This window comes from Hyperoodon ampullatus (genome assembly GCF_949752795.1).
Source record: "Hyperoodon ampullatus genome assembly, chromosome: 3".
Lineage (NCBI taxonomy): Eukaryota > Metazoa > Chordata > Mammalia > Artiodactyla > Ziphiidae > Hyperoodon > Hyperoodon ampullatus.
Window position 1 is genome coordinate 12,800,139 of NC_136916.1, and position 27,863 is coordinate 12,828,001.

Sequence of the window (27,863 nt, forward strand, 5' to 3'; positions counted from 1 at the left end):
TCTTGGTGTTGACCTTGAACGCACCTCCTACCCCTGGTGTATATAAACCCATCCAGAAAACACACCCTACTGATTGATACCAAGTTAAAGTCAGCACTCAGTTCCGTGTTTCCCCTCCTCCAGTTCCTGGCGTCTATTTAACCCTCTATGGCATCTCCTAGTCTTTCTCTGGGATGGTGTCCCTTAAAACTAAAATTTGGTTAGATGACATGTGACCAAAATTGGGAGGAAGCCCAAGAAAAATATTGAGAGGAAGCCCTGCATCTCACTATGGCAGCCTGAGGAACAGCATTTAATTTCCTTTCCTAGAGGATAAAATAAACACTCTTAAGATAATCTCACATTTACGTCTCTCTCCTATTATTAACTGACATGGTGGTCATTTGATTTTATGAATAAGGGAAAATTTGAAGGCTCTAATATATTAGTTCACCAGGAACTTCTCATACTCAACACTGAATTAAAAAAAAATGCCAGGAAGAATTTTTAATTATGCATATATTCTAATTAATTAACATAAGCTTAAACCTTCTCAAAAAAAATTGTTTCCTTTGAATTATTTTTCATGCGCTTGATGCAATCAGTTCCTTAAACCAAATACTCTGTGTTTTTTTAATCATTATAAACACACCTTGGCTAAAATGCACGATTCCTTTGTCACTTAGTGGTTTTTATCTTTGACAATGTTCATTTTTTAACACATCTTGGAGAGTAAAGAAAGAGCACACAATGGGGGGTATTTCAATGGCATCCATGATAGAAGCCAGAAATGCTTTAGGTAAATGCATACTAGTAAATTCTGAAAGGCTTTATCTTTTGTGTGTATCAGGGAGTTTAGGGAAAATTTAAGTATGTAGGATCATACTCCATGGTTTTAGTTTCTCTAGTTTATGTAAAAACAAACAAACCTGGGTCATGGAGACACAAGGATTTTCATCAGGTGTGTCTCTGCTCTCAGCCTTTCTGCTTGGATTTTGCTTCTCCCTTTCTCCTGTACGAAGGCATGTCTGGCCCTGGTTCATTTATACTCTACCTTCTGCTTTTTCTTTGCTCTTTATGGAGGCAGTAAAGGGAAGTACATAAAAACCTAGCTGTTTAAAAAAACTAAAAATTCTAGTACACAGTGGAATATAGCTTTTACTAAATTGAACATAACTGCCAGCACCGAAAGACAAATCATACAGGCACAGCTGGGAGAGCAACGTATATTATATGTGCATATCTGCCCATAATTTGCTATGTGCAGCTCTAAGTGCAAAAGGCATAATTGAGATTAACTTATGATATGAAAAATCAAGCTATTAGTCTTACTTAAAAGAAAAACTAATTTCAGTCATAGAAATAGAGTGCAGAATTTGTACTTTTTTTAAAAAAAAGAATTGCATTAATTTTGTGCTTTCAAACCCAAGACATTCTGTCTTATTTTTCCCCAAGTCTAACATATACACAAGCTGAAGCCTGTCCTATTTTTAAGACACATTTTAGCCTCCTAGATGGTAGAGCATTATCCAAATGAATAGGACAGAAGTCAGACTGCTTTGTTACAATATCCAGAATTACAGGGCCATATATCATCACAACAGTCTGAAACTATTTTCTGATATTTACTATCATTAGTCTCCATCCGGCTGGAGTTTAATCAATTAAGAGTTTAAAATGTAAATTGAAACAGAAATTAACCAAACTACAAACCAAATATGGGAATGTATAAAAACATCTGTTTATGTCATTTGACATATGTAAATAGAAGTGAAGTTCGACATGTCATGTGTATCCAATCTATTACCAAGTCCTGACTATTTCTCTCCTCCATATTTCTCAGATCGCTTCCTTTTCTCCATCTCCATCTCTCCCACTGAATCCAATTCAACATCCTGTATCTTGTGGATTGACATAAGTACTCTCCTAACAGGTTTCCCCTCATCCCCTCCAATCTTTTCTCCATCTTACAGCTTAAGTGATTTTTAAAAAAATAATCTTATTTCTCCCCTACTTAAAACTTCCACGGTTTGCCATTGCTCAGGATAAAGCCCCAAATTTCTCACGTGGCCTCTGAGGCTAAGCATGAGCTGACCCCACCTCCCTCACCAGCCCGTGCACCCCGCCACCTCTTCCTGTTGTCGTGTCCTAGGCCTTTCTGGCAACCTGCCATACGCCAGGCTCCGTCTCACCTCAGCATGTGCCCACATTCTGGTCTCACTCCCGGACGTCCCTTCCCCTGGATAATTCCCATTCATCTTGCCAAGTTTGGCACAAATGTCTGTTTCTCAAGGAAGCATTTCTTGACCCCCAAAACTAGGTTAGGTCTCTTCTTCACATGTCCTCAGAGCATTCGTTTGCTAAACGTATACATTTCCTTTTGTTTTAAAAACTGAGGTTTTGGCACAAGTGTTCACAGTCAGAGAAGAGTCACAATCTCGAAATATTATTTTACGGTGCCTGTTACGGAAAGGAATTCAGCACATTGTTTTTCATATTAAGTCCCCAAGCCCCACAGTTGCAGCATGGGCACTAAGAGCACTAAGGGAAAACTCAATTGCACAAACAGCGTCTATTTATGCTTCCCGGAAAGTACAGTGCTATTTCATGTCTGTGTGCCTTTGCACTCATGCTCCCTTTGCCCCCACATCCCTCCCGAACCTCTGCCTGAGGACCCCGCAAGGCCAGCTCACTCACCGCTTCCTGGGTGAGTACCCACGTCCATCACTGCCCCTCGTTATTAATCACCCCCTCTTCTGCCGTGTCTACGCCTGGTGCCTACTTCTTAGGCAGCATGTGAGTCTTTTTATATCCCCATTGCCGAGAAGATCGATATATTTTAATTGACTTGAATCAACTCAAGGGGAGTGATGAAAACCTCTGCTGGCATCCAGAAGCGGAGAGGGAAAAGTACTTAGCTCAGTGTGAAGTTTGCAAGAAGGGGTGGGATCCAACAATATGGGGATCTCCGCTTGTATCACTTATAGCTGTTCTTAAAAGCAGTTTATTTCCTCCTCATGCCTAGGCTTCTCGGATTATATAGTGAAGTCATTTTCTTTTTAACTGTTTATTTATGTATTTATTTGGCTGCGTTGGGTCTTCGTTGCTGCACACGGGCTTTCTCTAGTTGCAGCGAACAGGGGTTACTCTTCATTGCGGTGCGTGGGCTTCCCATTGTGGTGGCTTCTCTTGTTGCGGAGCACGGACTCCAGGCGCGTGGGCTTCAGTAGTTGTGGCGCACGGGCTTAGTTGCTCCGTGGCATGTGGGATCTTCCCGGACCATGGAACCCGTGTCTCCTGCATTGGCAGGCGGATTCTTAACCACTGCACCACCAAGGAAGTCCCCCCCATGAAGTCATTTTTATATGAAGTTTAATAGATGAAATCTTGCACTTTAGACAATGTCTTTGGGATCTGTCCCTCTCATGTATCAAGGGATGTGGATATTCTTTCTCTGCAAACACAGTTTGTTTGGGTTGTGTCATCAGAGGACACGATTTGGTACCTCTCAGATTTTGATCCTTGCTGCTGTTTGGAGACTCACATTTAACTCCTCTGCAAAGGCTGGTTACATGAATCAAGGGTGACCTTGGGCCGCACAGAAAATCTGTTTAACAGAGCCCATATACAGGGGGATATGTGGAACCCGCTGAACAGATGGTAATATTGGCAATCAGAACCTTGTTTGTTAACAGTGATTACAACCATTCCCACCAGCACGGCTTTTCATATGTCTCCGTGAGGTTTGTCACACCAAGGAAGACATATTGGTGGCAGACACGCTGCAAGTGGTGAAGAGAGGTGCATATGCAGCAGTGACTCAGTGTTGGCGAGTTTAATTGCAGGCTCCCAGCGAGTCTATACAGGTGCAAGGGGGGTGGGGTGCTGGCCGTTATGATAAGCAGATCTCCTGGTTATCACAGCCAGATCTGGAATGCTGTGAACAGGATTCCTGACTCTCATCCCAGCCAGTTTTTCAAAGGTAATGACCCGAGAAGAGAAGTCGAGGGTGTTTGTTAAATTGATCAGTTTCTGAGTCCCAAAGAACCATCACCCCGCAGCAGCCCCACAGTTGCAGAAGACTAATATATGTGCCCCCCAACTCTGGCTGAACCCCAGGATTGACAAAAGTATCCAAGAGTATTGTCTCCTTTGAAAAAAAGTATTATTTAAAGATGCTTATCCATAGTAAGGGAGAGAATCACAATTAACTGCAGGCAAAAAGCTTAAAATGAAGAGTGTAAAGTAACACTATTATTAAAGTGAAACCCAGACATAGAAACAGATGTGGGAAGTTTTGCATCCTATAGCAAAATAAGAAAAAAATGCAAAAAAAAAATATTTAAAAGTATGTGAAACCAAATTGTTTCCATCATATCGATGTGTCCTAGCAGGTATGATTTGGGAACTTCCAGAACATGCTTTTATGCTACAGTTGCTGTGACATCATGATTTTTCAAGAGAAAACTGCTAATTGCAAAGAGATGAGCACATGCCAACCCAGCACCTCCACAGAGGGCATGCGGGGTTTTGTTACCAATTACGAGGCAGTCAATCAAGGTGCAGGGAAATCAAATGTAATTTTCTTACAAGTGACATGGAATCCTTACTGACCTATCTGTTCAGTCACGATACTTCACTTCCATACATGCCACCTTCTGTTTCAAAAAGCTGGAATGCCTGCCAATAATTAACTAGCTGCCATCAGGAAAGAACAACTGTCTTCATTTTACATGGCTGACTTGTCTCCTGATAAAATAGGAATAATGGTCAAGGTGTTAGAACATTCATAATAAATGGCTTCTGCAGTTACCAAATGTTTCTGTTTAGCCTGGAAAGCCGTCTATTTACATAACTGGATATGACAAGGGCCACAATCCCAAAGTAATTAGAGATACCACGTTGTTGATTTTCTTAACTAAAAAAAATAAGGACGCTGAAATCTCTCGTGTGATGGCACATAAAACCCTCTGGCCCTTGCCAGGACTACGCTCATCTCATCAGCTCTAATGTCAGAGAGAGCATCAGAGAGACGGTCATTGATGAGCTGTGTCACTCCTGTGACCCCTTTCACAACACTGGTGTCATGCATGCCCCTCTCTATGACTTCATGCTGTTTTATTTCATCTATACTGTTACCACTTCTGAAATTACCTTAAAATTACTCGTGTGTTGTCTGTCTCCCTGTCCAAACTGTAGACTTCATGAAAGCAGTTTCGTGGAACCATTGTCACGATCCCTACAGCCTAGAGCAGTACCTGGCACATAAAGAACACCCAAGTAACTGTGAAATAGTTACAAAAGAAACCGAAATTCACAGATAATAACTTCCTTAGCCTCTGGGATAAAATGACAAAAATGGTAAAGAGAGACCCCATCTAGTTCCTAGTGAAAGGTATGTTCCAGGCTCCCTGTGATCCTGGGTCAAGGGTAATCGCTTAGACACACAAAATATAATAGGTAATCCAGATTCACTTTTTTTAGAGTTAAGAAAGATAATATTTAGTGAGAATAAGACTTGCTCAGGAAGCAAGTCAGTCAACAGACACAGAATTAAAACCATGATGATCTGACTATTAGTTCACTATCTTTTTTACAATTACCAGTCTCTTAAGCTTTAAAAAGTACTGTATTTTCTAGAAAAAAAAGAACCAGAATCTATTTGGTTCACTTCATCATTCCTCAGGGAATGAGAAATAAGGGAGACCATTTTGATGTATAGCATAGTGAGAAATTCTTACTAACCATTGAATACATTTTTTCCTCTTTCTCATTCTCTTATAAAGAGAATATAAGGAAGAGGAGGAAGAGAAGGGAAAACATGGAAAGGAACCTGGAAGAAAGGAGGAAGGAGGAAGGAAGGAAAGGAGGGGATGGAAATTCAGTTCTCCAAAGGTGCTTGCAGTCTGGAAGAATCCAAAAAGACCAGGAAGGCAAAGGGAAACATTTCGTTGGAAGATTTGGAGAAGTTCAAAGTCGCAGAGATAGTGAGCAAGAGGCAGAGAGAGAGAAAAGTCACGAGCTCCCTCTGGATGTACACAGCTGACTGCCTCGGTGTGAAGTGTCCATCCCACCTCTGTGAACTTGAGCAAAGACGGCGCCTATATTTCCTCATCTGCAGAATGGATGTGATGATAATATTCCCTACCTCACAGGACTGCTTCAAGGATTTAGTGATACATTCCATTTGGAGTACTCAGCCCAACGCCTGGCCACACAGGCCAGGTATCATCATCATCATCATCACTATCATCATCATCATCTTCACCATCACTATCAACATCATCATCACCATCATCCACGCATACTCAGTGAGCCACAGGGGCAGAGATTTTCCTATATCCTGTCTCCATTTCTTGGATCATGGGAAAATAGGATCCTATATCCAGATTTGCATGTGTGTATGAAATTTTCATTTTCAGACAACTTTTCAGCTAGACAGTCAAATCTCCAACCCCTGCAGGGCTAGAGCAGAAGCAGTTTCCTCAAGCATCCCACCCAAGTCTCTTTGTTTAGGCAACAAATGAGTAATAAAGGCCATTTTCAGAGGGAAGAAAAACCAAGGAAAAGGATTAATATTGAAAAGTCAAAGACGAGTAAAAATGGAATTTATGTAGGCTTTAAGCACTGCTTCAAATTTTAAGAGAAAAATCACACAATATAAAGGTATCCAAACTGTTTGATAATTTCCTCTTAAAATCAGTAACCGTGGAAATTAAACCTGAAGGATGTAGCAGCAAATTTAAAATAAGGTTATGCAAATGTTAGTCTCTGCTGTCTAGGTAATAAAAGCAGCATAGATAAGTTTCTAAATGAACATTTCATGGGGTTCACCTAGCCTCACAAAACTTGTAGCCAACAAAATTCCAACTGTTTGTGAAGGTCGACTGGGCATCAGCTGACACAAGATGGGGGTATGGAGTCAACTTGTTTTTATTGCAGAATCCAGCTTTTCATTCTGTATATTCCTTCAAATCAGAGGCATCTATCAACACACGGCAGAGAAGGAATCTAGGCAGTAAGGAGGGTAGGAACGGAAAGTATCCACTCAGTAAACCTGGATGGAAGTAAGGCAAGAATAATCCTTAAATTTACCACGAAGATGCTTCCCATCTATTTTATCTATTAACTCAGAAGGCTTTTAAAATAGTGAAGAACACTTTAAATAAAGTTCTTTGAGGTATCATCCTGAATACAAAAGTTTGAAACATCCTTACTACAAAACTGAACTTTCTAAAAGGAAACTAACTCAAGTTTTCTTTCAGGATTCTCATATTGTGAGCATTCTAATTCAAAGGAGGTAGCATCTGACAACAAAGTGATATGTCAGAATTTTAAAACAAAATAATCTTTTCTATTATGTAAAGTCAAGAGCAAAAATTCAACTCTAGAGTAAATACCTAACAACAAGATTAATTTATGTCGGTTAAGTGTATTATATTTATCCTATATGGTTATATAGCACAGCCGATATTCAGTCACCAGGACAATTAATGTGTCAAAATATTCTGAAATGACTTCACCTTAAAAGGAGACGAAGACAAGCATCTGTTAACACACAGTTAGCAGTAGAATACTATCTCTTTAAAAGCACCACAATGGAATGCTTTCCAGATCACAATCTTTCAGTAATGTTTTAAAATATTATTTTAGACACATTGAAGAGTATTTCAAATTAAATTAGTGTGCGTTTTCACTAAAATACAGAGCAAACCTTCTATTACCTTGTTTTGCCCCTCCCCCAACTTCTTCCTAAACTGCCACTAGGGGTCAGTATGAAGACACAGTTCCTCCACTGTTAGAAGGAATATGGAGCTCTGAAACGTTTTCCCTGTGAAAAACCCTAACAAAGACAATAACCACAGAACTTTAGCGTTATCAAGTCCAACCCATACATCACGTCTGTAACATCAGTTTGCATTTTTCCCGAGACTGCATTTTAATGTTGTAAATCACAGTGGATTATTTCTATGGTCAATGTTTCTTTGATAAAAATAAAGTACTGTAAGCGACAAGATCACTTATTCTAAGTGAATCTGTGCATATTGGCCAAGTATGATCTAGAACGGACGTTAAAGTTTATTCTCAGATGGTGATGGTATACATCTGTAGCCATCTGGGAGGTATGTATCCCATCTCTTCCTGTAGAGGAACGGAGATGCGGAAGTGAATCTTGTGATGTTTTGCCAGCTTTGAGAGGTGGTTTTTTCCCTCCTTCAAAATGACCATCATCATTCACTGCACTACAGCCTCAAGTACACAAGAAAATATAAGCAATTTTAAGGAATAGCACTAGTCTATACTTAAGTCTACAGAATAAAAGAAATTAAAATATTTGTAAAAATAAATATACATGTATACTAACTTCCACTAACTCTGTTTAATGGGGTGGGAATTTTAAAAAGCTTTGAAAAGTGCTTTGTATGCGCACTAGAGAGTTTTAACATTCCAAGAAATCACTCAAGGTCAGGCCCTTCCCTAACAATACTGAATGGATAGGGAGTTGGGTCACTGTGAATAAATGAAGTGCTGTCTTTTCTTAAAGTTCTGTATGTGGAATATCTTTCAAAAATTTTCTCTACACATTACATGGCTTTCTTAGGCATAGTACCCCATGAATAATTCTACTAGGTATTAAAATTATTCGGTCAATGCTTTATTTCTGTGTTAGTGAAGAGAAATATTAATACTGATAATACAAAATGACACGTCATCCATGTAGAATGAGGACGCTGAAAAGTTCCCAAAGCACTCAAAATGCACACCCATATAATTTGGGGGCATTCTGTCTCTTTCTGGAGTCCCCTTGGAGCGTAATCCTTACTCATCTCCCTCATTTCCTTTATTGTGGTCCTGACTGTAGGTTACATGATGGCAGGATGATCCCTAGGGAAGAGTTCTTTGTCTCTGGTATTGTGGAAGCAAGCGGTGGCCCAGCAATCAATCAAAAAAAAATTTTTTTTAAGTAACCACTATATGTGCTGCCATTTAAAACTTCCTTGAGTCACTGTTGTTGTGGGAAGTCAAGAAGGGGTATTAAAAACAACAAATAAAAAAATAAGAAAGAGAAGATAACAAGGTCTCTTAGATTTAAGGAAATCGCGCAGTTCTTTATGGAGAGAACATGAAGTAAGTATGAAGAATGAGAGTTAGTTAGTATGATCTATGTGTAGACAGCAGAGACCTGATTACTTTCTATATCAAAATCACAGTTTTGACTTACTTCTCTATAGGTATTAAAATAATTGTATTGTAAATAATTATTTATTGAATGAAAGATTTAAAAATTTTTATATAGTGCTTTACAATTTCCAAAAGTTTCACACACGTGACTTCATATAAACCCATGATAACCCCTTTTTCCCCACCCCTATATTGCCCACGCCCACAGGTGGTAACCACTAGTTTGTTCTTTTTATCTGTGAATCTGCTTTTTTTCCTTAATATTTTTTGTATTAAAATTTTTATTTATTTATTTTTTTATACAGCAGGTTCTTATTAGTCATCAATTTTATACACATCAGTGTATACCTGTCAGTCCCAGTTGCCCAATTCAGCACACCACCATCCCCACCCCGCTGCGGCTTTCCCCCCTTGGTGTCCATACGTTTGTTCTCTACATCTGTGTCTCAACTTCTGCCCTGCAAACTGGTTCATCTGTACCTTTTTTTTTTTTTTTTTGCTGTACTGTTGTGGCCTCTCCCGTCGTGGAGCACAGGCTCCGGACGTGCAGGCTCAGTGGCCATGGCTCACGGGCCCAGCCGCTCCGCGGCATATGGGATCCTCCCAGACCAGGGCACGAACCAGCGTCCCCTGCATCGGCAGGCGGACTCGCAACCACTGCGCCACCAGGGAAGCCCCATCTGTACCATTTTTCTAGGTTCCACATACATGCGTTAATATACGATATTTGTTTTTCTCTTTCTGATTTACTTCACTCTGTATGACAGTCTCTAGATCTATCCACGTCTCAATGAATGACTCAATTTCGTTCCTTTTTATGGCTGAGTAATATTCCATTGTATGTATATATGTACCACATCTTCTTTATCCATTCACCTGTCGATGGGCATTTAGGTTGCTTCCATGACCTGGCTATTGTAAATAGTGCTGCAATGAACATAGGGGTGCATGTGTCGCTTTGAATTATGGTTTTCTCTGGGTATATGTGCAGTAGTGGGATTGCTGGATCATATGGTAATTCTATTTTTAGTTTTTTAAGGAACCTCTGTACTGTTCTCCGTAGTGGCTGTATCCATTTACATTCCCACCAACAGTGCAGGAGGGTTCCCTTTTCTCCACACCCTCTCCAGCATTTGTTGTTTGTAGATTTTCTGATGGTGCCCATTCTAACTGGTGTGAGGTGATACCTCATTGTAGTTTTGATTTGCATTTCTCTAATAATTAGTGATGTTGAGCAGCTTTTCATGTGCCTCTTGGCCATCTGTATGTCTTCTTTGGAGAAATGTCTATTTAGGTCTTCTGCCCATTTTTGGATTAGGTTTTTTGTTTCTTTAATATTGAGCTGCATGAGCTGTTTATATATTTTTGAGATTAATCCTTTCTCCGTTGATTCGTTTGCAAATATATTCTCCCATTTCGTCTTGTTTGTAGTTTCCTTTGCTGTGCAAAAGCTTTTAAGTTTCATTAGGTCCCTTTTTGTTTGTTTTTATTTCCATTACTCTAGGAAGTGGATCAGAAAAGATCTTGCTGTGGTTTATGTCACAGGGTGTTCTTGCTATGTTTTCCTCTAAGGGTTTTATAGTGTCTAGTCTTACTTTTAGGTTTTGAATCCATTTTGAGTTTATTTTTGTGTATGGTGTTAGGGAATGTTCTAATTTCATTCTTTTACATGTAGCTGTCCAGTTTTGCCAGCACCACTTATTGAAGAGAAGGTCTTTTCTCCATTGTATATCCTTGCCTCCTTTGTCATAGATTAGTTGACCATAGGTCCGTGGGTTTATCTCTGGGCTTTCTATCTTATTCCATTGAAGTATGTTTCTGTTTTTATGCCAGTACCATATTGTCTTGATCACTGTAGCTCTGTAGTGTAGTCTGAAGTCAGGGAGCCTGATTCCTCCAGCTCCGTTTTTTTCCCTCAAGACCGCTTTTGCTATTCGGGGTCTTTTGTGTCTCCATACAAATTTTAAGATTATTTGTTCTAGTTCTGTAAAAAATGCCATTAGTAATATGATAGGGATTGCATTGAATCTGTAGATTGCTTTGGGTAGTATAGTCATTTTCACAATATTGATTCTTCCAATCCAAGAACATGGTATATCTCTCCATCTGTTGGTATCATCTTTAATTTCTTTCATCAGTGTCTTATCGTCTTCTGCATACAGGTCTTTTGTCTCCCTAGGTAGGTTTATTCCTAGGTATTTTATTCTTTTTGTTGCAATGGTAAATGGGAGTGTTTGCTTAATTTCTCTTTCAGATTTTTCATCATTAGTGTATAGGAATGCAAGAGATTTCTGTGCATTAATTTCGTATCCTGCAACTTTACCAAGTTCATTGATTAGCTCTAGTAGTTTTCTGGTGGCATCTTTAGGATTCTCTGTGTATAGTATCATGTCACCTGCAAACAGTGACAGTTTTACTTCTTCTTTTCCAATTTGTATTCCTTTTATTTCTTTTTCTTCTCTGATTGCCGTGGCTAGGACTTCCAAAACTATGTTGAATAATAGTGGTGAGAGTGGACATCCTTGTCTTGCTCCTGATCTTAGAGGAAATGCTTTCATTTTTTCCCCATTGAGAATGATGCTTGCTGTGGGTTTGTCGTATATGGCCTTTATTATGTTGAGGTAGGTTCCCTCTATGCCCACTTTCTTGAGAGTTTTTATCATAAATGGGTGTTGAATTTTGTCAAAAGCTTTTTCTGCATCTATTGAGATGATCATATGGTTTTTATTCTTCAGTTTGTTAATATGGTGTATCACACTGATTGATTTGTGTATATTGAAGAATCCTTGCATCCCTGGGATAAATCCCACTTGATCATGGTGTATGATCCTTTGAATGTGTTGTTGGATTCTGTTTGCTAGTATTTTGTTGAGGATTTTTTCATCTATATTAATCAGTGATATTGGTCTGTAAATTTCTTTTTTTGTAGTATCTTTTTCTGGTTTTGGTATCAGGGTGATGGTGGCCTCATAGAATGAGTTTGGAGTGTTCCTTCCTCTGGAGTTTTTTGAAGAGTTTGAGAAGGATGGGTGTTCATTCTTCTCTGAAAGTTTGATAGAATTCACCTGTAAAGCCATCTGGTCCTGGACTTTTGTTTGTTGGAAGATTTTTTTTTTTTTTTCCGGTATGCGGGCCTCTCACTGTTGTGGCCTCTCCCGTTGCGGAGCACAGGTTCCGGATGCACAGGCTCAGCAGCCATGGCTAACGGGCCCCCAGCTCCTCCGCAGCATGTGGGATCTTCCCGGACCGGGGCCCGAACCCATGTCCCCTGCATCGTCAGGCGGACTCTCAACCACTGTGCCACCAGGGAAGCCCTTTTGGAAGATTTTTTTTTTTCTTGGGGTACACGGACCTCTCACTGTTGTGGCCTCTCCTGTTGCGGAGCACAGGCTCTGGATGCACAGGCTCAGCGGCCATGGCTCACGGGCCCAGCCACTCCCTGGCATGTGGGATCTTCCCGGACCGAGGCACGAACCCGTGTCTCCTGCATCAGCAGGCGGACTCTCAACCACTGCGCCACCAGGGAAGCCCTGTTGGAAGATTTTTAATCACAGTTTCAATTTCATTACTTGTGATTGGTCTGTTCATATCTTCTATTTCTTCCTGGTTCAGTCTTGGAAGGTTATACCTTTCTAAGAATTTGTCCATTTCTTCCAGGTTGTCCATTCTATTGGCATAGAGTTCCTTGTAGTAGTCTCTTAGGATGCTTTGTATATCTGCGGTGTCTGTTGTAACTTCTCCTTTTTCATTTCTAATTTTATTGACTTGACTCCTCTCCCTCATTTTCTTGATGAGTCTGGCTAATGGTTTATCAATTTTGTTTATCTTCTCAAAGAACCAGCTTTTCATTTTATTGATCTTTGCTATTTTTTTCTTTGTTTCTATTTCATTTATTTCTGCTCTGATCTTTATGATTTCTTTCCTTCTGCTAACTTTGGGTTTTGTTTGTTCTTCTTTCTCTAGTTCCTTCAGGTGTGAGGTTAGATTGTTTACTTGAGATTTTTCTTGTTTCTTGAGGTAGGCTTGTATAGCTATAAACTTCCCTCTTAGAACTGATTTTGCTGCATCCCATAGGTCTTGGATTGTCGTGTTTTCATTGTCATTTGTCTCTAGGTATTTTGTGATTTCCTCTTTGATTTCTTCAGTGATCTCTTGGTTATTTAGTAATGTATTCTTTAGCCTCCATGTGTTTGTGTTTTTTATGTTTTTTTCCTTGTAATTCATTTCTAATCTCATAGCGTTGTGGTCAGAAAAGATGCTTGATATGATTTCAATTTTCTTAAATTTACTGAGGCTTAATATGTGACCCAAGATGTGATCTATCCTGGAGAATGTTCTGTGCACACTTGAGAAGAAAGTGTAATCTGCTGTTTTTGGATGGAATGTCCTATAAATATCAATTAAATTTATCTGGTCTGTTGTGTCGTTTAAAGCTTGTGTTTCCTTATTAATTTTCTGTCTGGATGATCTGTCCATTGGTGTAAGTGAGGTGTTGAAGTCCCCCACTGTTATAGTGTTACTGTTGATTTCCTTTTTTATAGCTGTTAGCAGTTGCCTTATGTATTGAGGTGCTCCTATGTTGGGTGCATATATATTTATAATTGTTATATCTTCTTCATGGATTGATCCCTTAATCATTATGTAGTGTCCTTCCTTGTCTCTTGTAACATTCTTTATTTTAAAGTCTATGTTATCTGATATGAGTATTGCTACTCCAACTTTCTTTTGATTTCCATTTGCATGGAATATCTTTTTCCATCCCCTCACTTTCAGTCTGTGTGTGTCTCTAGGTCTTAAGTGGGTCTCTTGTAGACAGCATATATATGGGACTTGTTTTTGTATCCATTTAGCAAGCCTGTGTCTTTTGGTTGGAGCATTTAATCCATTCACGTTTAAGGTAATTATAGATATGTATGTTTCTGTGACCATTTTCTTAATCGTTTTGGGTTTGTTTTTGTAGGTCCTTTTCTTCTCTTGTGTTTCCCACTTAGAGAAGTTCCTTTAGCATTTGTTGTAGAGGTGGTTTGGTGGTGCTGAATTCTCTTAGCTTTTGCTTGTCTGTAAAGCTTTTGATTTCTCCATCGAATCTGAATGAGATCCTTGCTGGGTAGAGTAATCTTGGTGTAGGTTCTTCCCTTTCATCACTTTAAGTATATCATGCTACTCCCTTCTGGCTTGTAGAGTTTCTGCTGAGAAATCAGCTGTTAACCTTATGGGAGTTCCCTTGTATGTTATTTGTCATTTTTCCCTTGCTACTTTCAATAATTTTTCTTTGTCTTTAATTTTTGCCAATTTGTTTACTATGTGTCTCGGTGTGTTTCTCCTTGGTTTTATCCTGTATGGGACTCGCTGTGCTTCCTGGACTTGGGTGGCTATTTCCTTTCCCATGTTAGAGAAATTTTCGACTGTAATCTCTTCAAATATTTTCTCGGGTCCTTTCTCTCTGTCTTCTCCTTCTGGGACCCCTACAATGCAAATGTTGTTGCATTTAATGTTGTCCCAGAGGTCTCTTAGGCTGTCTTCATTTCTTTTCATTCTTTTTTCTTTATTCTGTTCCACAGTAGTGAATTCCACCATTCTGTCTTCCAGGTCACTTATCCGTTCTTCTGCCTCAGTTATTCTGCTATTGATTCCTTCTAGTGTAGTTTTCATTTCAGTTATTGTATTGTTTATCTCTGTTTGTTTATTCTTTAATTCTTCTAGGTCTTTGTTAAACATTTCTTTCATCTTCTCGATCTTTGCCTCCATTTTTTTTTTGGGTTCCTGGATCATCTTCACTATCATTATTCTGAATTCTTTTTCTGGAAGGTTGCCTATGTGCACTTCATTTAGTTGTTTATCTGGGGTTTTATCTTGTTCCTTCATCTGATACATAGCTTTTCATCTTGTCTATCTTTCTGTGAATGTGGTTTTTGTTCCACAGGCTGCAGGATTGTAGTTCTTCTTGCTTCTGCTGTCTGCCCTCTGGTGAATGAGGCTACCTAAGAGGCTTGTGTAAATTTCCTGATGGGAGGGACTGGTGGTGGGTAGAGCTGACTGTTACTCTGGTGGGAAGAGCTCAGTAAAACTATAATCTGCTTGTCTCCTGATGGTTGGGTCTGGGTTCCCTCCCTGTTGGTTGCTTGGCCTGAGGCAACCCAACACTGGAGCCTACCTGGGCACTTTGGTGGTTCTAAAGACAGACTCTGGGAGGGCTCATGGCAAGGAGTGCTTCCCAGAACTTCTGCTGCCAGTGTCCTTGTCCCCACAGTGAGCCACAGCCACCCCCTGCCTCTGCAGGAAACCCTCCAACACTAGCAGGTAGGTCTGGTTCAGTCTTCCCTGGGGTCACTGCTCCTTCCCTTGGGTCCCGATACACACACTACTTTGTGTGTGCCCTCCAAGAGTGGAGTCTCTGTTTCCCCAAGTCCTGTTGAAGTCCTGCAGTGAAATCCTACTAGGCTTCAAAGTCTGATTCTCTAGGAATTCCTCCTCCCGTTGCCGGACCCCCAGGTTGGGAAGCCTGACGTGGGGCGCAGAACCTTCACTCCAGTGGGTGGACTTTTGTGGTATAAGTGTTCTCCAGTTTGTGAGTTACACATCAAGCAATTATGGGAGTTGATTTTACTGTGATTGCGCCCCTCCTACCATCTCATTGTGGCTTTTCCTTTGTCTTTGGTTGTGGGGTATCTTTTGTGGTGAGTTCCAGTGGCTTCCTGTCGGTGACTGTCCAGCAGCTAGTTGTGATTCTGGTGTTCTCGCAAGAGGGAGTGAGAGCACATCCTTCTACTCCACCATCTTGGTTCCTCCGTCAATCTGCTGAACTCTGCTTCTTTTTTGTTTTATTCACTAGCCTGTTGTATTTTTTAGATTCCACATAGGAGTGATATCATACAGTATTTGTCTTTCTCTGTCTGACTTATTTCACTTAGCATAATGCCCTCCATGTCCATCCATGTTGCTGCAAACGGCAAAATTTCATTCTTTTTTATGGCTGAGTAGTATTCCATTATATATATATATATATATATATATATATATATATACACACACACACACACCACTTCTTTTTTTCTTTATTAATTTTTATGGGCGTAGTATAGTTGCTTTACAATGTTGTGTTAGTTTCTGCTGTTCAGCAAAGTGAATCAGTTATACGTATACATATATCCCCTCTTTTTTGGATTTCCTTCCCATTTAGGTCACCACAAAGCATTGAGTAGAGTTCCCTGTGCTATACAGTAGGTTCTCATTAGTTATCTATTTTATATATAGTAGTGTATATACATGTCAATTGTAGTTATGACTTTATATAATTTAATTTTATTCACTGTGCTTTATTTCTTAAAATAATTGTATGTTTTGAAAAATATCTAGTCAACAGTCCTATTATTTTCTAATCTTTTCATTGTTTACCAATAGCCACAATTTAGTTAGTGTTGGCATTGGGAAATGAAAAGCACTGAATTCTTTTCATCCTTGGAATAACTTAAGAACTCTAATTCTGATCAGGTCCAACAGATGGCAGTGATGTTCTAAATTAATAGTTTAAAATATTCTTATAATATGTAGACTCTGCCCCTCAGAACATGTGAACCAAGAATAAATTCTCTCAGCACTTGCATAAATAATATAAAACTTTGATATGACTACTTGGATAAAAGAGTACAAGGTAAATATAACATGAAATTTAGCTGAAACAGTACTTCTTTCAAAAGCGAACAACTTTCTCCTTTCCAAAAAGTATTATAAATTGAGAATTGTCAGAAAGATTAACAGTGAACCGAAAAAGATAATGGTGTCCAAATTAACTAATTGGATTACATTTTTATTTAAAATTCATTATTGCTTCTTGGTTTCCTTTTTTATCTAGTTCTTTCTATGGGGGTTGTTTTAACCTCACTTTTTACTTATTCACTTAAAAATGATATTACTTGTTTTTCCCCTGTCACTTTAAATAAGTGAATCTGGCTATTCTTGTCTTCTTTTCCTGTACCCTCAAATAGTTATTTTTATTCTTATTCTTTGCCTTTTGTCCACTTTGAGTGACCTTTTTCTGCAGATAATAAAGAACGAAAAGTATGGCTAGAAGACTCTTAGAGCTAAGTTGCTCTCCAGTTTGTGATCCAAATTATGTGACAACAAACAAACAACACAGTACAGATGATCACTTTCTGTTTCAAGTTATGGGCATTGTCAGATAGACCTTCTGTTTTTCACTGTCCTTTTCCTTTTGGTTGTATTTCCCCCCGAAAGCCTGCTATGGGATGGGCACTATTCTAGATGCTTGGTGTGTGTCCGTGAATTAAACAGACAAAGGTGTTGGGTGCTGGTCAGAGGACACAATGAGTGAGCTGTATGGTATGTAAGAAAATGATAAGAGTTATGAGAAAAGGGCAGTAGGAAAGGAGGATGGAGTATGTGTGTGGGAGGTACAGTTGTAACCACTGTGGTCATCAGGCCTCCTTGAGGGGACATTTGGGCAGACCTGAGGGGGTGAGGGACTGAGCGGTGGGCATCCTGGAGTAGAACATTCCACGCAGAGAGGATGGTCATACAAAAGGCCTAAAGCAGAACACTTCTGGGAGGTGAATGTACTTTCAGAATATATTTTATTATCTATTTTACGCGTCATCATTTTACTCTCTGACATTGGCTTGTTTGTAAGTAAAGGGATTTGTGTTTGTTAAATTATTTTTTTTAACTACAGTTTCACTTATCCATAACTCAATATCTGGAGACTTCACATATCCAGAAGACACATGAGAACTATCAGAAAAAAAAAGAAAGGTAGAAAGAAATGGCCTATAAAGACCAAAACACCCCTTAGAGCAGTGGCCTCAGGTCCTCCCTTACTGCTTTTATGTAAACTTTGATAAAGCTTGGTTACCTGGTATCCAAGCTTTTCACTGACTGAAGGGAAGGGATCTGAAGAGAACCTTGGCAGCGTTGTGCCTGCCAATCAGATCTGCAGACAGCAGTGAATATTAACACTGCCAGCCTGTCAGTAGGAGTCAATAAAATGCACCAACCCCAAAGGCACCCCACCTGGAGGCTATACTCAGAGAGGAGGCAAGCACCCACCTTCCCTAAGGGGCCCTGATGACACCACCCTGGAGCGTACAATAGCCACTTACTCCAAATGATAACCATACCCCACTCCTGCAAAGTTTTGATTCAAACTCATTACAAATTTTTAAAAGCTTTGTTGATTATAGAAGTAAATTTTCAAGTATCTAGAAGACTTTATCTAGGAAGCTTCATTCACAGAAAATAACAATTAGGCAAGATCTTTTGGTACCTATTAAAGAGGTACTTATAATTCAAGTTGAAAATCTTCCACAAAGGGGTATGGATGGCCTGGTTATTTATTTATTTATCATTGCTACCAAATTTCTCATTATTGTACTATTTTATTTCATTTGGGTGTGTTTTCTCTTGCAAGAGCGCAAATCTGAATCCAGGTATTTTAGATTATAAATTATGTATATTATAAAATTATGTTTTTAGATTATAAAAATACTTTGACTTAAAAAAGCATTTGCCAGTTTTGCAAAGAGAGTCACAGCAAAGTATGTTCCTCTTTCCTCTGGTTGATTATTTTCTTTACTTCAGAAAATTCTGATTTACCCACAACTTTCCAAGCAAAACTCAGTTACATAAAGGAAATTATACCAGCATTATATGTTGTCATAACATGCCAGTTATTACTCAGTTCATGAAATGAGTCTCCAGCTCCAGAAGGTACCCTGAGTGTAAGAATTAGAAATCCATTTTAGGCACTTGAGATAGAAGTATAGGGGAAGGGGTTACATTTTAACAAATAAAATTAGAATTCTCAGGGCTTAACTGCATCTTAAAAAAAAAAAGAAAAAGGCTAGCAATTATCAGGTATCCAAACAGCTACCAAATGCACCTGGAAGACAATAACTCTGGGTTTTTGCCTTCTTCTCTTACTACTTAGGTGTGGTGGAAAAGCAACTTCTAACTATTTCTAACCCCGAGCTCCAGCCCCCCAGCAGCAGAGGCAGGGACTCAGCCTTGCTCCTATAGCTAGCACTTTGCTAGGAAAGCTGATGAAATGGACTGCTTCTAAAAATTGATACTGGAAACACTCACCAATGCCGAGTTTAAGATAATTTTTAAAAAATGATCTGAGTAGGAAACATTTTTTTACTACAAATAACCAATCATCTTTGTTGTCTCTTCTGCTGTGGTTAGCTTCAGTAAGTACCACCCTAGAAGGATCGACAATGGGGCTTGTTTGTGTTCATTCCTTTTGATTGACTATAGAATCTTTTTCAACCCCAGTTTTCAGCATTTGGCACAAACAGGTCAAATCTGACTCTATTTCCTCCTCAAAACCATTAATTTTCAGTATCTTTTAGCTCAAAAAGTCCAAAGTAAAAGCTATATAGACCTCAAAAAAAATCCATAAAACACTTTCATTCATGTCCCATTTCCTTCACCAAACATAAGTTGGAAAAAAGAAATCACAATGTACGGTACATAATAGGTTAAAGAAATAACAGCAATTAAAATTTATAAAAAATAAAATTAAATTACAAAAATAAGGTTGATTGTCATAGAGGAAAAGTCAGGCAGCATTTAGTCCTAATTGGCCTCCCTGTGTTGACAAAATGGAACTATACTGGCAGAAGACAAAAATCTCATAACTAGGTAATTGAGAGAGAAGATCTGAAGGCAGCTTCTTTTAGAACTACTTACCATCCTAATTTTCTATGATTTTATATAAAACGATGTAAGCCAGGCAAACTCACATCAAATCAAGAGGGCTATATACACTGGAGGCCTTTTAGAGTATGTTAGGTAATAAATCTAAATGCACTGGAGATAGAAGTGTTTTTGTGTCATAAGATTTTTTTTTTTTTTTGCGGTATGTGGGCCTCTCACTGTTGTGGCCTCTCCCATTGCGGAGCACAGGCTCCGAACGTGCAGGCTCAGCGGCCATGGCTCACGGGCCCAGTCGCTCCGCGGCATGTGGGATCTTCCCAGACTGGGGCATGAACCCGTGTCCCCTGCATCGGCAGGCGGACTCTCAACCACTGCGCCACCAGGGAAGCCCGTGTCATAAGATTTTTGCACCGGCATGACTACACTGTAAAAATCACTGAATATGTTGTTTTCAAATTGCTACTTACTATGACCCAATATTCTAGAAATGTGTGTGCTTTCACACAGATGATGATGGCCCTGAATTTAGGAAATTGTCATGTCAAAGATTGTAGCTATTAAAGGAACATAATTTTGTTTTGATGCTTATGCATTTCAGCTACATTTTTATTGGACATTGTTAGATTTTTAGTCATTCCATTAAGGTCTTATAAAATATTTGTGTGGGAATATAGAAAAAGAAAGAAAGGGTAAGAGACAGATGAACTATATGATGGGGATGGAGGAGGATTCATTTCAAGTAAGAAAGGGGTAATTTTAGCCACAATGCCACAAAACAGTAATAAATGAGTGTTAAAAACTAACGTACTGAGATGGTTAATTTTATGTGTCACCTTGACTGGGCTAAGGGATGCCCAGTCAATAATGGTGAAACATTATTTCCGAGTGTGTCTGTGAGGGTGTTTCTGGAAGAGGTCAGCATTTGAATCCGCAGACTGAATAAAGATCCCTCTTATCAATGTGGGTGGGCATCATCCAATCCATTGAGGAACTATACAGAACAGAGGAGGAAGGGTGAATTTGCTCTCTGCTTGAGACGGGACAGCCATCTTCTCCTTTCCTTGGACATCAGTGCTCCTGGTTCTCACACTGGGACTGACCTTTACAACCTCGTTCTCCACGTCACAGACAGCAGATCGTGGGACTTCTCAGCCTTCATAAGCTCATGAGCCAATCCCTATAATAAATCTCATATATATATCTCCTATTGGTTTTGTTTCTCTAGAGAACCCTGACTAATACTCATACCATATTTAGGGAAGGTAAATAAAAATTTTTTTACTCTTCTTTATTTATTTAGATTTACTTTTTATTGAGGTTACATTGGCCTATAACATTATGTAAGTTCATATGTACAGTATATTTCTACTTCTGTATACACTATGGTGTGCTCACCACCAAAAATTTAGTTGCCATCCGTTACCATACAGTTGATCCCCTTTACGCATTTCCCACTCCCACGCCCACCACCCCGCCCCTTCCCCTCTGGTAATCACTACTCTGTTCTTTGTATCTATGCATTTGTTTTTGTTTGCTTGGGCTTGTTCATTTATTTTGTTGGTTTGTTTTTTATATTCCACATAAGAGTGAAATCATAGAATATTTGTCTTTCTCCATCTGACTTACTTCACTCATTATATCTTCAGGGCCCATCCATGTTATCGCAAATGGCAATAATCATTTTATTTATGAAAGTTGCCTTCTAAAAATTCTTACTGTTTTATAAGGCAACTGTATCTTCTGTAGAGGAAATAGCAAGGCTTTGGAGTCTAACAGATCTGGCTTTAATTTCCAGCTCATCTAGTTGAATGAATATGTGTACCCAGGAAAATTAGGGAAACTTGCAGAGCTTCAGTTTCCTCATTAGTAGATGGAGTATCTAGACAATTAAAATTTTAAATGAATAGAAATCACATTTCACAGTGTTTGGAATACAGAGGACATTCCTTTTCAACCCTTCTCCATAAGTATTTACCCATATATGTTGTTTTCAATGGACTTTTTAAATGTTTCTCAATTTATCTAATGTTTATGTCCTTTTAAAATTGGTTCTTTAAAAATTTTTTCTTGATTTACCAATATTTGTAGACTGTCTTTTAATATTTCCAGCATTAGCCAGTTTTCTCTGTTCTGGAACCTTCTACAAGATTTAGCCTGTTACCTGCATCAAATGGCCTGCACATTTTCCCAGCAAGCCCAGAAACTGTCAAGATTTTGTAATGTCTTTGGAAAACAGGCTTATCTGCTGACTCTTATTTTCATAAGGGTTCCTGAGGAATAAATAACTCAACATAGAAGCATCTGAAAGAATGTGTAAACTGCCTTGAAAGCCAGGAGATTACGATGAGCACATCTTGGACTGTTAAATATCCCATAAACAAGTCCCTGTTGAATGAGTCTTTCTGTACTTACTTTGCATTAGCGGGATTACAAGTGGTCAGATTCGCCAGGGCAAGGGCGGAAGCTTCCCTTACCTCTTCATTGTCACTTTTTAGTAACTGAATTAACTGTGGGATCCCTACAGAAAAAGGAAGGTAAAATGTAACTTTACAGACATCCGTGTGAACTAGAATATGGCAACCTAAAAATGTTCAAAGTGGCCTTTTCCAGTTTGCTTACCCTGATTATTGAAAAATTCTTTGCTGCCCGAATTCTCACACATTGCCGAAATAGCTTGGGAAGCGGCGATTTTAGTTCCATCGTTTTCAGAACCCAAAAGGGTTACAAGGCATTTTTCAACTTCTTGTTCGTGAAAAAGTTTTCTGTTTTCAGCTTTCATAAACCAAAAGGGAGAAAAAAAATCAGAATTTTGCTGCAAAAACTGTGCAAGTGTAAAGACTTCCCCATCCAAAATATGATAGGAATTCAAACTATTTGTTAGCTTTAGTCACAGTCTAAATATATACCTATTTATCCTTTAGAACACAGTGATTATGCAAAATGAATTATGGGCATTGCATTTTTTTCATATTCCCTCATATGATATCAATACTATGGCAGAGAAAATTCTATAATAAGAAAGAGGCAAGCTTCAGACTTAGCAAGAACTTATTTAACATCAGTCATGTGCCTGTCATGTTGCTGTGTTCACACGCGCTGTCTTCTCACTGAATACAAAAACCTGTTTATTTTAAATACAAAGCCCTATATTTGAAGAATGCCTAAGACGCACAAACCTGTGAGCTGGATGCTCAAGAGCAGAGCAGAGAGGAGGAGAAAGTCAAAATGAGAATAAAGTATTGATACAATCCCAAGTCTTAAGGAATTTATGATCATCTTTTATCTTGTTACAATACATGCTGACATAGCAAAAATTATAATAATTACTTAATTGCTAAGTTGCGATAAACATAAAATAACATAAACATAGCACAGTTTCATTTGAAAACAAAGTTATGACTCTAAGTACATACCATGATATTAACCCCACTATAAAACACTAAATTAAAACCAAAACCAAAGTATTTTTAATGTTCTTTTTGTTCCCGATGTCCCTCTATTTAGTTTGATTTTTTAATAAATAATGATCTCGTCACTATACAAAAGCAAATACTGCATTGAATTAAGTTAGTACATTAAACAATTTTTGCTTTGTGTTCTACAGTTAATTCTAAATAAATTACTATTTATTAAAAGCATGTACTAGAAAAAATATATATTAAACTGAACTCAGTTTTAATGCTATAATAGAACCAGAGACAAGTGGGAAAAGAAACAGCTTACAGATAATTCCTTGCTAATTTATTTACAGTTCCTAAGAAAATTTTGTCATAGGTTTGGTTCTCATTAATTAACCTTTATAAAGTCAATGTAAATGATTAAAATGGAAGAATGTGTGATATGTGCTCTTAGGATGTTGATATACAAGAGAAGAATATTTTGTTAGAATAAAGATCTCTGCAAAAAATGCTGATACTACCTTAGATTACATCAACATGTGGAAATAATTCACTACTTGTACTTTTTTTTTTTTTTTTTTTGCGGTACGTGGGCTTCTCACTGTTGTGGCCTCTCCCGTTGCGGAGCACAGGCTCCAGACGCGCAGGCCCAGCGGCCATGGCTCACGGGCCCAGCTGCTCCGCAGCATGTGGGATCTTCCCGGACCGGGGCACGAACCCATGTCCCCTGCATCGGCAGGCGGACTCTCAACCACTGCGCCACCAGGGAAGCCCTACTTGTACATACTTTAATTAACTTTTTTCCCAGAGATATCTTCAGAAATTATAGCAACTAGGTTTCCACTTTTATTGATTTTTGTCTTCTTTCAACAATGATTTTTAAAAATTACCTTTTTCACAGAAGCGGTATCATGGTCAGATGTCACCACCTTTGCATATACTGTTTTGGCCTTTGTTCCTCTGATACACAGATGTATGCCTGAGCAATCTGGCCATCACTGGCACAAGCTAAGTCACTAACACTTCTGTTCATTCGTCTTAAAGCAATCATGAACCATGTCCTGTAATCCTATCATTTTAATCCCTTCTCCTTTCATTTAAAACTGGAATTCAGTCAGGCCATAACTGTTTCATTAAAAAGCTGTGATTAATACTTAAATCTCAAGTATATGGCCCCTAAAATGTTTTAAAATATATGTAGTCCTTATTAGTTTTCCCTGAATAAACAAGATCTCAAACTTTTCCAGAATCTCTGACTTAAAATGCTCAGATTTATAATTAAGACTTCCGAGATGGGCTTCCTTAGTGGCGCAGTGGTTGAGAGTCCGCCTGCCGGTGCAGGGGACACGGGTTCGTGCCCCGGTCCGGGAAGATCCCACATGCCGCAGAGTGGCTAGGCCCGTGAGCCATGGCCGCTGAGCCTGCGCATCCGGAGCTTGTGCTCCGCAACGGGAGAGGCCACAACAGTGAGAGGCCCGCGTACCACCAAAAAAAAAAAAAGACTTCCGAGATGATGCTAAATCAACTTTACTAAACAGAACACTCTGAGTGGATTCTATCAAGAAAATCGACCAAAAGAATTAATTTGAAAAGACTATAACTTTGGCGTATGTGATGGTTACAATAAAAAAACAGTGTATACACAATTATTGGAACAATTAAAAAAAATAATTTAAATACTGTGGGCAGTTAGTTTCTCAACCCTGCTGGGAGTGTTCTCAAAATCCAGCTGTGTTCACCAAACCTCAAAAGTGCTGACTGCAGTGTGGCTATAATGGATTTAAAAGATAAATTAACATATTAACCAAGTACCTTCATTGAATTGCTACACTGAGAAGTATTTACGTGTTAATTACACAGAAAATAAAGATGGCAAGGTAATTATGCTACTAATAGAATAATGTCCTTTAGAAATAACATTTGTTCAGTAAATTTAAAAGCAGGAGGTTTTGCATCTGAAAATAAATCTGTATGTAATGATGCTTTTCTTTACCCATTCTCAGAAGTTGCTAGTGGGCCACCTATGCTCCTGCTGAGATGTTGATGCAGTTCATAAACCTCATGGGAACATGGCAGTTAACACCTTCCTCCTCCTGGTGCCAGGTCAAAGGCATACTAACTTAGGGGTGCATGTTAAAACTTTACTCAGCAAGCAAAACTTAAAGAGTGTATATTATGTGGTTTTGTTTCAACTGTGTTTTTGACATGCAGTGACAATGCTAACCGTAACCCTAGCCTACAAAAAACTTTTTTATGATGATGGAAAGTAAAAAGAGAATGTTATAAATGAATATGGAACAGTATAAGGAGTGACATTTGTAAAAACCTACTTATGAATGGAGTTAAGAAAATATAAACTGGATTACATCAAAGTTTAAAATGTCTGTGCATCAAAAGACACAATCAATAGAGTTAAAAGGCAACCCACAGAATGGGAGAAAATATTTGCAAGTCATATATCGGATAAGGAGTTCATATCTAGAAAATATAAAAACTCCTACAATTCAATAACAAAAAAATTTTAAACCCAGTTTAAAAATGGGCAAAGGATTTGAATAGGCATTTCTCCAAAAAAGATTTTTTTAAATGGCCATTTAGCACATGAAAAAGATGCTCAACATCACTAACCATGAAGGAAATGCAAATCAAAACACAAAGAGATACCACTTCACACCCATTAGGATGGCTACTATTAAAAAAAAGAAAAAAAGACAGAATATACCAAGTGTTGGCAAGAATGTGGAGAAATCGGAACCCTTGTGCCCTGTTGATGGGAATGTAAAATGGTGTAGCTACTATGGAAAACAGTATGGCAGTTCCTCAAAATAGTAAACGTAGAATTACCGTATGACTCAGCAATTCCAGTTCTGGGTATATACCCTAAAGAATTGGAAGCGGGGGCTCAAAGACATACTTGTACATCTGTGTTCACAGTAGCATTATTCACTGTACCCAAAAGGTGGAAGCAATCCAAGTGTCTATTAGCGGATGAAAGGATCAACAAATGCGATATAATCATACAATGGCATATTTTTCAGAGTTAAAAAGGAAGGACATCCTGACACATGCTACAACATGAATGAACCTTGAGGACATTATGCTGAGTGAAATAAGCCAATCACAAAGGACAAATATTGTATGATTCCACTTATATAAGTACTTGTAGTCAAACTCACAGAGACAGAAAGAATGGTGGTTTCCGAGGACTGCAGGGAGGGAGAAGGGGGAGTTATTTATTCATGGGTACAGAGGGTTAGGCTTGTGAGACGAGGAGGCCTGCAGCTGGATGGTGGTGATGGTAGCACAACAAGATGAATGTATTTAATACCACTGAACTGTACGCTTAGAAATGGTGAAGTCGGTGAATTTTACTATGTGTATTTTACAATTTTTCAAAAAAGAACAGAACTCATCTCCTTTCCTTCAATCAAAACCTGCTCTTCTTCTTGAGTTCCCCATTTCTGTGAGTGGCACCATTCTACGTCCAGCTGTCCAAGCCAGAAGGCCTTGTCCTTGGCATCACCTCCTTCTTCCCCCAACCCACAGAGTCATTCAACAAACCCATATGGACCCTCAAGCACTGTGCTGCTGGGTCTCCTTGCAGACGCCTCCGAGTCCATCGCGACCACCTCAGCTCGGTTTCAGGACAGAGCCGTCACCTGTCACCTCGATCACCACAGCAGTCCCCTTCCCGGTCTTCCTGCATCTGGTCCTGCGCATGTCTAATCTCTTCTCCACTTTGCAGCAAGAGCGCTCTTTCTCTAAACAGTGAAAATCTGCAGGGTTCCCTCCCGTCTCTAAGTCACTTGAGGGGTGCTTTGTTGCCATGAAACTAAAGTCCGAAGCCCTTAAACTTGGCGTGTGATGCCCGTCAGCACGTGGCGCCTCATTACGTCTCTGGCCTGGACTCTCAGTTTTCTGCTGCACCCTCTTCACTGGCCATTCTGAAAACGTTCAGCTCTGGAACTCACCACGCTCTGTCCCTCTCTGGCCACTACACACTGTCCCTTCTCCTCAGAGCACTGCTGAGCCTCCCCGACCCACCAGGACCTTCTTTGCCCAGCTAGTTTCCCTCATCTCCTCTAGGTCCGAGCCTGTAAATCACCTGATCCAGGAAGGCTTGTCTGACCCGAGTCTGTGTTAGGTGGACCCTCCTGGGGGATCCTGTTCCCCCATGATCAGGCACGTTTAACACGGCATCGCGACTGCCTGCTTACTTGCCTGCCCTGGGTTTGTTGATACAAACTGGGGGCTTAATAAACATTAATAAATGAATTCATAAACAGATCCAGATAGGCTGTAGCTCACTCACAGACACATCCCTAGGTCACTGCAGTGCCAGTAGCGTAATTAGTAGTAGAACCAGAGTGCAAGAGCTCTCCACCCTGTGCTCTTTTCACTACTGTATCGCGTGATGGGTAATAAACTCAACGAAACTTGTATCACAAGAGGGGCCGAAACCCAAAGAGAAGTTGAGATACGTAAAAATTTTAGGTTAGACATTGCTCATGTCTTTCCATTGCCCTCTCATCTGGTCTCAAATAACTAAGAAGGCCTGGGATAGATGGAGAACAGAACTGACCAGGTTATGACAAGGCCTAAGTTCCTTTTGGGAGAATTCTGAATTAA

At 39.2% G+C, this 27,863-nt stretch overlaps 1 protein-coding gene across 3 annotated transcripts in view; it reads right to left on the reverse strand.

Moving 5' to 3' along the window:
* The window catches only part of ARMC3 (armadillo repeat containing 3), a gene marked incomplete at both ends in the record, with an annotated part of 93,875 nt that overhangs the window by 32,507 nt on the left and 33,505 nt on the right, over positions 1–27,863 (reverse strand). For all 3 annotated transcript variants that reach the window (XM_079700658.1, XM_079700657.1, XM_079700656.1), the window contains 2 exons: positions 22,249–22,354; positions 22,456–22,608. In XM_079700658.1, the coding sequence (XP_079556784.1) occupies positions 22,249–22,354; positions 22,456–22,608 (259 nt within the window). The remainder of the gene's footprint in view (positions 1–22,248; positions 22,355–22,455; positions 22,609–27,863) is intronic.